At 41.3% G+C, this 12,500-nt stretch overlaps 2 protein-coding genes and 1 pseudogene across 2 annotated transcripts; 1 reads left to right on the top strand and 2 right to left on the bottom strand.

Moving 5' to 3' along the window:
• Positions 1 to 1,451: 1,451 nt before the first annotated feature.
• Positions 1,452 to 2,081, bottom strand: LOC131770326 (uncharacterized). Its single transcript, XM_059086037.2, has one exon. The coding sequence runs from the start codon at positions 2,079 to 2,081 to the stop codon at positions 1,452 to 1,454; it is 630 nt and encodes a 209-aa protein (XP_058942020.2).
• A 259-nt stretch (positions 2,082 to 2,340) lies between these two features.
• LOC131770325 (uncharacterized) lies at positions 2,341 to 2,844 on the bottom strand. The gene has a single exon (XM_059086036.2). The coding sequence runs from the start codon at positions 2,842 to 2,844 to the stop codon at positions 2,341 to 2,343; it is 504 nt and encodes a 167-aa protein (XP_058942019.2).
• A 7,638-nt stretch (positions 2,845 to 10,482) lies between these two features.
• Positions 10,483 to 11,354, top strand: LOC136282774 (uncharacterized; annotated as a pseudogene).
• Positions 11,355 to 12,500: the final 1,146 nt, after the last annotated feature.

Here is a 12,500-nt window from a genome sequence, read left to right as displayed (position 1 = left end):
CTCACTGGCAAGTTTTGGACCAATATTAGTGTAGCTAGCGTTTTCGTTGAAGACGTTCAATAGATGAATAGACGATGAGTTTGATGTTTATTGTTTTAATAGCACGGAAATAGCACATAAAAACTGTAACAAGAATGACAAAAAATACACTTAATGGACCTGACATTACAAACGGATCGTTCGATGAAACTAAAACGAGATTTACGCAATAGATTGGAACTCTGTGTGAGCTAAATATTCGTACAAACATTACAATCTTAAATCAACAATAATTGATCATAATTAATTTCACACAAACAATCAACGAAGAAAAGGCTAAACAAAACATATAATCAACATAAAATCATACTTCTTTTCCCTTTTGTACAAGAACAGAACCTTTTTCGTTACGTTGTTTTGGAAAGCACACGTAGACTACATTACGCAATGTACTAGAGAGCTAAAATAGTGAAGGCCCCTAAATCTACTGCGCATGCCTGTTTCCGTCACGCAACAAATTGATATAAGAAGCGTTACATGGCTCCCCTAAATTGTGGGAACAATTTATAAAATGTATCAATATCTAATACGTTCATTACTTAGTGTCTTTCTTTGCTTGTACACGAGCTCAATGAGCGTTATTGTCTCTTTAACGTTGTGGCTCCTTGGTGGGGATTCCCTGGTCTGCAACTCGATCCCTTGGCAGCAATAGAATAACTTTCTGAACGGGCCTTTCGAGATGGACAACAGGTTTCGTGGGTCTGCCTGAGTCATCTAGGGAATCTGTGGCAATAACAACTCTTACTTTACTGATCAGGCCGTCATCGTTGGGATACGTTTTGTCGACCAAGTTTCCAGCAGTTCCTTGGCAAACTTTCATCTTTAACGATTACGATGTCATCCACTTGTAAGTTTCTTTGCACTGGAATCCATTTTTGCCTTAGCTGCAGCGACTGCAAGAATTCCTTCCAACGATTCCGGAATTCATTGGCAAGGTACTGGACGCGGCGCCATCGTTTGCTTAGGTAAAGATCCGCCTGTTGGAAATCACCAGGAGGAGGCATGACGAATTTCGACTTCATAGTTAATAGATGGTTAGTAGTGAGCGGCTCAGGACACTGTGAGGAATTGATGGTATCTATCGTGAGTGGTCTGCAATTAACGATTGCTTCAGCCTCTACCATGAAGGTTCTCAAAGACTCGTCATCAAGCTGGGTTCCGTGGCGTTCTAGTATGGATGCTAATACGTTTCTCACTGATCTGATCTGGCGTTCCCACACTCCGCCCATGTAGCTTGCATGTGGAACGTTCACTTTGAACTCTACTCAGTCACAGTTATTTGTCAGGAGCTCCTATCTTATCCTATCGTTGTCTATCTCGGAGATGGCTTGCTGCAGTTCGTTCATTGTGCTGATAAAATTCAACCCCTAATCGGATCGTAATTGCTGTACTGGACCACGATGACCAACAAATCAACGGTAAGCGTTTAAGAAGGAATCAGTGGTCATGGTATTCAAGACTTCAAGATGGATTGCTCTGGAAGACAGACATGTGAAGAGTACTCCGTAGCGTTTTAATTCTCTGCAACCATCTTTGACGTACCATGGACCGAAGTAATCTACTGCAGAGAACGTCAATGGAGGAGTGGGTCCAAGGCGGTCCTCTGGCAAATCTGCCATCTTCTGCTCTTGGGGAATTCCTCTTAACTTCCGGCACTTCACGCATTTTGCAATGTGGTTAGACACAGCGGATCCTCCACCAATCACCCAGTATCTGGCTGACCTTATTTTGTTATGGGTTATCCCGCGACCTTGATGCTTGAGTAACTGATGGTGACGGCAGATGATAAGCTCAATGATGTGTCCTTTCCTGGGAAGGATGATGGGATGTTTCGCACCATATGACAGGCTGGAACGTTTGATTCTTCTGCCCACTCTTAGGACGCCACTTGCGTTGAGAAATGGATCCAGTTGATGGAGAGAGCTTGCTTTTTTCATAGCCTTGTTTTCGTGTGTGACGGTTCTCTCACCACTTGTTTGCCCTCGGACGTTCAACTCCTTCAGGTGACGTATTTCTTCGGGAAAGGCTGCCCTCTGAACCATCTTGATGATCTTGTTCTCAGCATTCTGCAATTCCTCGACATTAGCAGGAATATACTTGCTTGATGTTGAGTCGTTTGGATCTCGTTTAACTTTCTCATCACTAGAGTTTGGACTTCAGAACTTCTCTTGAAGGCGAAGGCAAACTGCGACAGCCCTTTTAACACGGTGCTAACTGGAGAAGTATTCCAGGCATTCCAGGAAAGACGATGCTTCCTGAACATGTGTTGCTAGAGTGGATACCCTTTTAACTTTGGGGTCTTCAGGGGAAATTGCAGTAGTAACGTTGGTGAGATTCCAATCTTTGGAAAGTTTTCAAAGAAGGTCTGGGCCGTCCCACCACAAATGATTGTCGATCAGTTCTTGCTCGGTCTTCAGGAGGGACAGAGTTGAGCACTTCTCTTCTGTTCAAAACGAATTTGTGCAGGCGGAAGCCTCCCTTCTGGCACAGTGACTTAGTGCTGCTGATAAGACTCTTTGCCTGCTCAACTGATGCGACCGATTTCAAACCGTCGTCGACATAGAAATCCTTCCTTACAAAATCGGCAGCTTCCTTTCCACAAACGCCTTTATAGTGATTTGCAGTAGTCTTTAACGCAAAGTTAGCGCATCCAGGAGAGGAGTTTGCGCCAAACAGGTGAACAGTCATTCGGTACTTGACTGGATCGCTGTCGAAGTTCTCGTCATCCCACCACAAGAAACAAAGGTAGTCGTGATGGATGCCGTCAACCTTTACTTGATGGAACATTGCTTGGATGTCGCACATGAGGGCTATTCTTTCATGTAATATCTACTTATCTTATAATATTCTATTCTCTCATTTTCCCTGGTTTCTTCTTATGGTATGCTCCGTGATGAGGAATGTACCAGACGTGCTTGTTTTTATCTGAGACTTCTTCCTTAGGGACTTTCTCTGCGAACCCGTTCTTAATGTTCTCTTGCATGAAATTGACATAGTCCTTTCGATATTGAGTATCACTCTTCAACCTTTGCTTCAATTTCATGAGGCGGCTTAACGCCAGTTCCTTATTGTTGGGCAGCTCAACGTTGTTGTTCTTCAAAGGGAGGGGCATCTCATAGTGGCAGTCATCTCTTTGATGAATACCTTCTGGCACTATTGTTAGAAACCTTCTGTCCTCAAAGGAAGGGGATTTCTCTTTGGTCGCACGTTCACTGAAGTCGAGTGTGAACATCTTGGACATTTGGAGTGGACTTAAAACTTCCTTAACTTGCGTTTTCAGGGCAAAGTGGCACACTTTCTTGTTTGACGTGGCTTGAATCGCTTGCCGGACTTCACAGGTGACTATACGGTTGCAGAATACATCGCCCTTGACATCTGCGGTACTGTTATCCTGACCTTGGGGTTCAATTTCGCCAATAATTTCCCCTATCCAAGGGCGGTTCTTTTCACGTAGGGATCGTCGTCATTTCCTAAGTTCACCTCGTGTGGCTTTATCGCTCGGGGACAGTAGGCCTATTTCGGCTTCGGTATCAAGAGGCATCAAATGACCGGCTATGCTTTCAAGGTGAGGCCACTTGAGGGCGGTTTCGTGTCTCGGGATTTGACTACGTCTAGCAGGAATCACATCTCTGGTGTACGTTTTTGGAAGGATAATTTCGGACGTTTCACTGACACCACAGACCGTGAGACCATTTACTCACCAAGTACGGTAGAAAGTTTTAGTTGGACATCAGGACCGTCCACGCCAATGGCGTTAAGCGTTGACTCCTTTACGAAACACGCTTCTGACTGCTCGTCTAGTAGAGCATACACTTTGATCTTGCTTTCAGGGTTCTCTTCATGGTGAAGCCAGACTGGGACGATGAGCGAATGGGAGGTACCATGATCAAAGCCCTTCATATGACAAACCTCGACGCAGTGGGAAATAGATGTATCTTGAGTTTGACCGTTGGAGACTGTAGTGTCTTGGTTAGGAGTTTCTGGTTTCTGCGGTGGCTTCCAGGTTTCGTCATGCAGACATGTAGGGTGGGGTCCGTTTCAGGTCTTGCAGGCCTTCTTTCCATGGCAATCTTTGTTTACATGACCCCATTTGAGGCAACCCCAGCACAGGCGTTTAGTTTGTGTGAAGCTTCTTCTTTCGGATAAAGGCAAACGTAGAAACTTGTCGCAGGCGTCCATATCGTGGGTGGCCTTGCAGTAGAGGCATATTTGTTTTGCCTTGTTCTCCTCTTTGCCTTTCACGTTTCCTTCTTTGACTTCACTTCCGCCTGTTGTGAAGCTATTTACCCCACTGTCTTTGTTTTTCGATAACTTGCCACTTGATCTCCACTTGTCCCCAGTTCCTCTCAAGTCTTCCTCCTTGGTCGACTGCAAAGAGGTAATAGGATTGCATGCAATCCTTGCTTCCGTCTTCAGAAATCGGCAGAACTCTTCAAATGGCAGATACTTGGCTTCTCTTGCGAGAAAAAGAGTTTAACTGCTTTACAAAATTATTTGTTGTTAAATTGTTTAGCAATTTGTTTTCTAGTAATCACAATTTATAATTTGAAGAATAAAGTGTGTTAAATGTCATAGGTGTAGATAATGTGTGATAGTTTCCTCATTTTAGACAAACCAGGGTATGTCAAATGCATAACACCTTCAGAAAGTCAATGTTAATCCTTTTGTTTTGTGTGGTTTTGTAGTGATGATCTATATTAGTTCCTGCAGAAACAGAGAATATTTTCCTTCCAATGAAAGATTGAAATATTTCATTTTGATGTCATCAGTTAGTGCTATAACACTCTGGGAATACAACTGCTGCTTCACTGGCAATTACTTCTTCATGTGTAACAGAGTTTAGACTTGTCATGATTGGCCATGGGTTATTGTAATGAAATAACAAATAACAATTCCTGTTGGAAGTAATATTCAGTGTCTGGATATCTTCTTGATTAAGTTTCATTGGCTGTCTGCTAAACATCAAGGATCTTAGCATGACCTGAAGTGTGTTACCCCTTTTCAGTTGAAAAGCATCACAGTCCTTGATGTAGCCTTTTGCATCCTAATTACCGCCAGGGGCTTAGCTGTATATTTCTTGAATGCACCCTTACTTGGTTTACTCCATGCTTGGAATTTGGATTTACAACTCTTGTTTCTTTCTTCCCTGATCTCTGAAGTAATGTAGTAAAGAAGGGCACTCATGTGTTTGCAAATCTCCCCAAGCTTGCAAAATGCAGCTAAGCCTGTGGTCTTAAGAGTGTTCAGGGTGACAATTGACAGAAATGGTTTATAAAAGTAGCTAATCATTTGTTCAAAACATTGTCAGCTGTAACCAAAATTTATTAGAGCCAAAATGTTACTCACTATAAAAGAGGTTAACTATCACAATCAATTTGCACACAATGGCAGTACAGATGAAATGCCCTCACCCAGCTACACAAAAACACTTGTTGGTGACAATACCTCCATTGCCTTTCTTTAGGCATACCCACGGTTGGTAAGACACATTGTTGGTTCTTTCCTGGGGTATGCAGTAGCCATGTGTGAAGTAGTACTTGACATTTGGGCTGATGTTGTGTAACGAGTTTTCCAACAAATGCTGAGGTTCAAATAGACTGCTCCCTTTGGCTTATGAACCGTCAAGTACTGCTTCCTGTTTGCCAGCCTACTTTTACTTTCCTTGGATACAGCAGTAGGAAAAGTCCATTCTCTGACATTGACCTTCATTATCTCTGCTTTTTTTTGGTTGTATTTTTTTTTCTGTAGTTTCACATTCGTCAATGCTGAATTTTGCAGCACTGAGAACCTTCTATGACAAGGCACCGTTCTTCCTAGAAAGGTTTAAATCTCAATCCCTGAGGTAATGTTTAGTACTTCCATCTTTAAACTATTGAAAATACTTTAAACTGGATCACACGTTTCTCACCATTTTCTTGACCTCTTCTTTACTTCAAATTTCTCCACTTCAAATTTCTCCACTTGATGCCATTGTAAAAACACTCAATGCCCCAGTGAAGGACTGGGAACAACTTGGTCAAAATCATAAGGCATTGAATGGCAGTATTAGTAAAATGGTGTATTCGTTGGGTGCAGTGGTGGCCTGTCAGAACAACAGAAACAGTGAAGGGAAGTTTATCAAAAATTATCCTTTTTAGGGAAGTGGTGAGTTGGTGCAACTATTTGCATCTTCAGTATCTGAATGAGTCATTTAAAATGCCATCTTTCTTTCTTTGCATTGCATCCTCCCAAAAGTGAACTCCTAAATAGCTGGAGAGTTACTGGGTTGATACAAGATTATTTTGACTGGGAAGATGGTATTAAAAAAGAAAAATGCGAGTTTTTTAAACAACTTCTGTTGAAAGGTTTCCCTCAAAAACTAACAGAACTCCTAAGGAATGATTTTTGATTAGTAGATAGTGATCAAAATGAAACATTCTGATGGATGTGATCTTTTAGCTGGGTTGAGTGAATTTTTAAGGAAATTAAATCTTTGATTAACCACATTGGTTTATGTCAGTGGCATTCTTATCAACCTTCCATAGAATCTCTCCCAAAGAAGCTTGGAAAAATTTATTGAACACAGATTAAGAGAAAAAAGAGGTTTCATTGCTCTTTCTTTTGATAAAGCAGGTTGTAAGATGGCAGCAAATTCTGACGTGGACCTGCTATATAACAGTGAACGGTATAAAATGTAATAGTGTAGTTTGATCATATGAGTGAATGTAGTCTTGAGAAGGACTGTTGTCGCTAATGGTGACTGATGTTTCGACAACCTGAGTGGAAGTCATCATCACAATCAAGTGAAAGGTTATTGTCAGTCAAATGTACTTAGTCCGGTGCGTGAAAACTGATTGGTCAATTTTGCTGTGATGTTATTGACTGGAAGACTCAAGTAGCATAGATCAGTCGTGATGTGGTTGGTTTGGATCCGTTAGTGAAGTTAGGTCGTTCTGTTCATTTTTGATGTTAATGTCATGAATGAGTCATTTGTATGGTGCCAGAAACGTTTCTTTGCTCAAAATTTGCATCTTTCTTTAATCATTTATTTGATCGCGTGTCAAGCAAGTTGTCATTTCGCTGCCGTTGAAGCAGATGCGAAGAATGTTACAGGAAGCGTTGCAGCGCGGAATAATCGAATTAGTTCTGCGTACAGTGATGTATATGATCAGGTATTTTCAGAGTGTTAAGTGTGTATATTGTTAAATAAAATCACTTCTGTCAGGAAATTAGTGCTCACGAATCGCTGTAGAGGAAGGCTGAATTCCCACACGGAACTACGTGTCTGGGTGTGGATTTCCTTAGCTGATAAATGTACCGATTTTTTTAACCTTAAGTAACGCAAGTGGGAAATTCTGCGAAACTCAGAACAACCTTCAAAAAGAGTTAAACTTAAGAATGGCAGATCACAAAAGTAAAGCTGATTTCAACACAATGAGTGTGGCAGAGCTCATGAAATATCTGTAAGAAGGAAGGATTTCAGGGAGCGGATACTTGAAAACCTTGTTGGTGGAAATCACCTCCGCAGTCGAAAAAAATGGTTCTGCGAGTGGATCCAAATTTCGAAAAGGCGACACCACTGCTTTAGACGAATTAATAATTCATGATATGCTTATACCCGATCCATTTTTCTAGAAGGCTGTTAAAAATTTTAACCCGTTGCAGCCGTTTGGATTGTATGACATTTTTAATTATTTTATTTGCTCTCCTGAACTCATTGCTGGCCCTACGCTAAGATTTAAAAGGGCTTTGGCTACTGCGTATTCCTCTGTTGATTTACCAGTTTGACGATCAAGTGTTTGAAGGGTTTTGGCCAAGACAAACTTTCTTGAATCTCTCTTTGTCTGCTTCTCGGTCGCAAGATTTCTTTCGTTTACGATTGAGTCGCGACACCTAGGCATGGTATATATATTTATCCCAAAGACAAAACAATGATATAAAAGAATGACTGAATTAACTTGCCCTGTCTTTACTAGCTACAGCAGATATGGGATCAGGATCAAATTCTGTTGGACCATTTCCACTGACAAAATGTAGACCACAAACGTAGCTGTCTCTCATGCACACGAGCGAGTCACCTCAATGGCATGACTTTATCCACCTTTGCGTTCTCTCTTTTTGTCTAACTGCCCCTGGAAAATGGAAAAACTTCACTGGGTCGCCATTAGCGTTTCTTACCTAGGGGTTGAGGTATCGTGAATCGTTTTTGCAGGTGCCATAAGCACGTCTCTTTGTCGTAACCATTATGTTTAGGTATACACTTACTAAACAACTGCAATCGTACGTGTTCATAGAGTTGAAATCTGTGTTATTTTTGGGAATCAAGGCTTCCTCACGTTCTACAGCGATTCGTGGGCACTAATCTCCTGTCAGCTAGGGATTTATTTGACAATGTACGTACTAAACACCCTGAAAATACCTGATCAGATACATCAGTGAGCGCAGAACTAGTTCGATTATTCCATGCCGCAACACTTCCTGTAACATTCTTTGCATCTGCTTCAACAGAAGCAAAATGACAACTTGCTTGACACACGATCAAATAAATTACAAGAGACAGATGCCAATTTTGAGTGAAGAAACGTTTCTTGAAAGTGGAAAGTTAATTAAGAGAAATTTCCAAAGCCGAAATTTGGACACATGTGCTGTGAGCTCAACTCCATGTCTGAACTTTTGTGGTTTGTTTACATCAAAAGTCACATGACACTACACGTGAAATCTAAAGCCCAAAAGATGAATTGATCTTATATATTGCTCCCTGTCTGTTCCTTGGTTTGCCTTTGTCTTTGACGTTAATCAGTAACTGACATAGTGAAGCCACGCGTAGCTTACGACTTAACCCCAGGAGCTTGAAATACTCGAACGCACATAATCCAAAGTAACCAGATCACATTAAAATCAATCTTTAGCGTTTATTCGAAGGGAATGATGAATCAATAATACAAGAATCAGGATTACGGAATTAGGATGTGGTTGTGAAGGCAAGTCGTAGTCAATGATGATTGTGTGGTTCGAACTAAAAGCAAAACGATACAAAAGGCTTATGTAAACTAATACTAACTAAGATACAAATCATAAATCAAGTACACTGATAGAACATAGATCTTAAACTATAACAACACGATTACAACCAAAAATATGTAGCAAAGACTTTGATCTTGCTCCTGCGAGGGTAGCAATTGACAAAACGATAGCTTAGAATGATAGCGGTGACAGCGAAAGTATAAATAGCGAGAACATAGATGGCGCGACTAAACTAATAAAAAAATGTGGTGTCTCTAATTACATGATTGCAAAGGTTATATTGCAAAACTTGCATTGATCACAGCATGAATAACAAAAACTTAGAAAATGTACAAATCGTTAATGAATAATAGTTATGTAAACAAAACAGAGAAGAAAACGAGTTATGAAAGTAACAGTAGGTTTGTGAGTGACACCCCTCAAATGTTGCATTAGAGGCTTGTGGCGACTGATGGGTAAATCCAACATGGCAGTTGTTTCTGTAAAGAAAGAATCCAAAATGGCCGTCAATGTGAAATTTTCTGAATCGCTATACGCCCATCTCTGAACTGCATCAAGATTAGAATTTAAAAGTTGGGTCATCGAGCAGAGATCCAAGAAATGGCCACTTGCGGTTATTATAGTGTCGTCAGTGTAAATATCCACAGTTGAATCGGTTAGATGTAATGGAATGTCATTCATGAATAATAAAAACAGTGCGAGACCTAACACACTTCTTTGTGGTAACCCCTGCTCGATAAGTAGAGAGTTTGATCTTTGACCATCAATACTGACAAACTTTTGGCAACCAGAAAGATGCGATTCAAACCATGACAGTAAAGGATCGGTAATTGTGAAGAAGAGCTCCCCAAAAAACCTGTCGGCCAACAGTCTACCGACAGGTTAAGAAAAAAGAAAAATTGTGTAAAAAACGAACAGTTAACGTGACATAACAATCCGTAATGGTGATGTATGACTCGACAGACTTCACCTACTTACCGATCGACGGCAAAGTTGGTAGTATGTAAAGAAACGTTTCTTCCAAAATGTTATCAGATGCGTATAGGATATATCACTTGCGTAATTTACAACACACCAGACAATCTAAGAATCGCATAGGAAGATAATTTAATCGAAAACTCGGCCAAAAACTCTGAAAACCATAAGCTACGTATCAATACAAACACTTTCGTTCAAATCGCCCAACAATGCAACGCGGCCTCTTATGGTATGTTAAGTATGTATGTATGTATTTGTTGCTAGCATCGTAATCTATCTTGCAGGTTTGGGATGAATTGCTATTTCCAATTTCAAGTTTAATAAATGATACAACTGTGAATCTTTTTACTCGTTATGTTAAGTAATAAAATACTATACGTAACAATTCGATAATTAGACTTGGATGCGTGATGCGATAATTGATTTAGGCGCGCGCCGCTAATCTAATGTTGAACAATACACATGTTTTTAGCGTTGCTAGAGGAACGCGAGAAAGAGGCTGAAGAGCTAGCCAACCTTGTGCGGAACAAGGACGAGGTCGTTAAAAACCTCGAGAGGCGCCTCGTAGACGCAAAGAAGGTCATCGCAGAACTCCGAGCGGAGGTACGACGCAGAGACCAACCCGCGCCACAAGAAGACCCACCCGCATCACAACAGCAACACCAGCAGACGGCAGACATACGGGTCAGCACCCACAGCCTGGCCAACATACACGAACGATATGACCAGGTTCTCCAGACAATGAAAGAAAACAAATGCAGCATGGCCTGTGCCTTCCGTCTTGCAGGCTGTCCTCGGAGCACACTACGAGACTTCGTGGCGATAGAAAAAGGTCGCCTCGAGGGAACTGGACCTCGTCCTCCGCGACCAAGAAGTTCAATCAAGCGAGATCTGGAGGTTGCCTGTCGCAAAAGACTTCGGCGCTACATCCCGGTCATGAGCAACATGAGGAGAGAGGGGCAGCTGTTGCCAATGAAGTTCGCGGCACGATTTTACGAGTGAAATATCTTGTATATTTCACCACGCACAAAACGGCTCCTTTAGGAGCCACCAAATCTTGAAAGTCAATTGTCAACGTATTAAACATGTTGGATGTTGTATCAAGCGAGGCACGATTCTACGAGTGAAATATCGGATCACTCAAGGTTTCTGGTAAACCAGACCAAAAACTCTTGATCTAAAACGACCACGATACCTCGTTTTGCCACTCTGCGACAAACGCAAATTAAAAAATTAATAATTTAAACCCATATGCTTTTGTAACGGCAAACTTAGAATCCCTAACATTGTGTGATCGACAGTATGCACCAAGCAGCAATAAATAAATAAATAAATAAAAACAAGAAAAATAACGAGAAAATGACAAAAAAGAAAAGAGTAAATACCGATTGATGATATAAACTGTTAAGCTAATATCGTTGCATTCTAGTTTTCTGTATGTCGTCTAACTTTTGTTTCCTGTCCCCGCGATGGTCTTTAAGAATTCCTGTTGGGAATATTTTAAAATTCTGTCGTTTGGTGTGGTTAAACAAATCTCGTTAAGGCACGACTTTCAAGTACCATTTTGATCCCAGAAATTCACACCATGTCGGGAATGGACAAAAGACCATTTTTTATCCACCCCTTAGAAAAAAAAGAGCCCACTCTTTCGAGAAGGATTCTCTACAACGGAGGCTTTGAAATACGTTTTCGGAAAAATTGAAAAGATTATGATGATCACATGTCCCTTCCTTCCAAAGGAAAAAATTTGTGCGCGTCTGGTCTCCGCGCAGATTCACTATATTGAAAGGCAGTTTTATTTGTATACCATGTAATTAAAGGAGTACTTTAGTTCCTTAACTGTTTATCAGACTGAATTTAAGACTCTTATCCTCTCCGCTTCTATGGGAGGAGGTATCGTGGTCGTTTTAGATCGAGAGTTTTTGGTCTGGTTTACCAGAAACCTTGAGTGATCCGAAATATCTTGTATATTTCACCACTCACAAAACGGCTCCTTTAGGAGCCACCAAATCTTGAAAGTCAATTGTCAACGTACATGTTTGATGTCGTTTTCAAGCGAAAACCGAGAGAAAACATTAAGGTTTGTGTTAACGTTTCACGGACAAGCTACCGACAAGCTACCGACAGGTTACCGACACATTACCAACAGTCGGCCGACTGTCGGCCGACTGTCGGCCAACAGGTAGCCTATATTTCAGGCAAAACCTGTCGGCCGTCTGTCGGCCGACAGTCGGCCGACAGACGGCCAACAGACGGCCAACTGTCGGCCGACAGGTTTTTTGGGGAGCTCTTCTTCACAATTACCAAAGGATCACTCACTCTATACAGGTGCAGTTTCGTAAGAAGCAATTGGTGATCAACAACATCAAACACTTTTCTGAAGTCTACAAAAACCATACCAGAAAGCTTGTCTTCATCTAGATTGAAGAGAATGTGGTCAGTTAAACTGATCAGAGCAGACTCAGTAGAGTGCCCTGCAC

This window comes from Pocillopora verrucosa, chromosome 1 (assembly GCF_036669915.1).
Source record: "Pocillopora verrucosa isolate sample1 chromosome 1, ASM3666991v2, whole genome shotgun sequence".
In the NCBI taxonomy this organism is placed as follows: Eukaryota; Metazoa; Cnidaria; class Anthozoa; order Scleractinia; family Pocilloporidae; genus Pocillopora; species Pocillopora verrucosa.
Note: the sequence above shows the minus strand (reverse complement) of the source record. Positions and strands in the feature narration are given on the sequence as shown.

Bases quoted from the DNA above. Each gene is read 5' to 3' on its own strand.
- LOC131770326 (XM_059086037.2), bottom strand. From the start codon at position 2,081: ATGGTTCAGAGGGCAGCCTTTCCCGAAGAAATACGTCACCTGAAGGAG.
- LOC131770325 (XM_059086036.2), bottom strand. From the start codon at position 2,844: ATGTGCGACATCCAAGCAATGTTCCATCAAGTAAAGGTTGACGGCATC.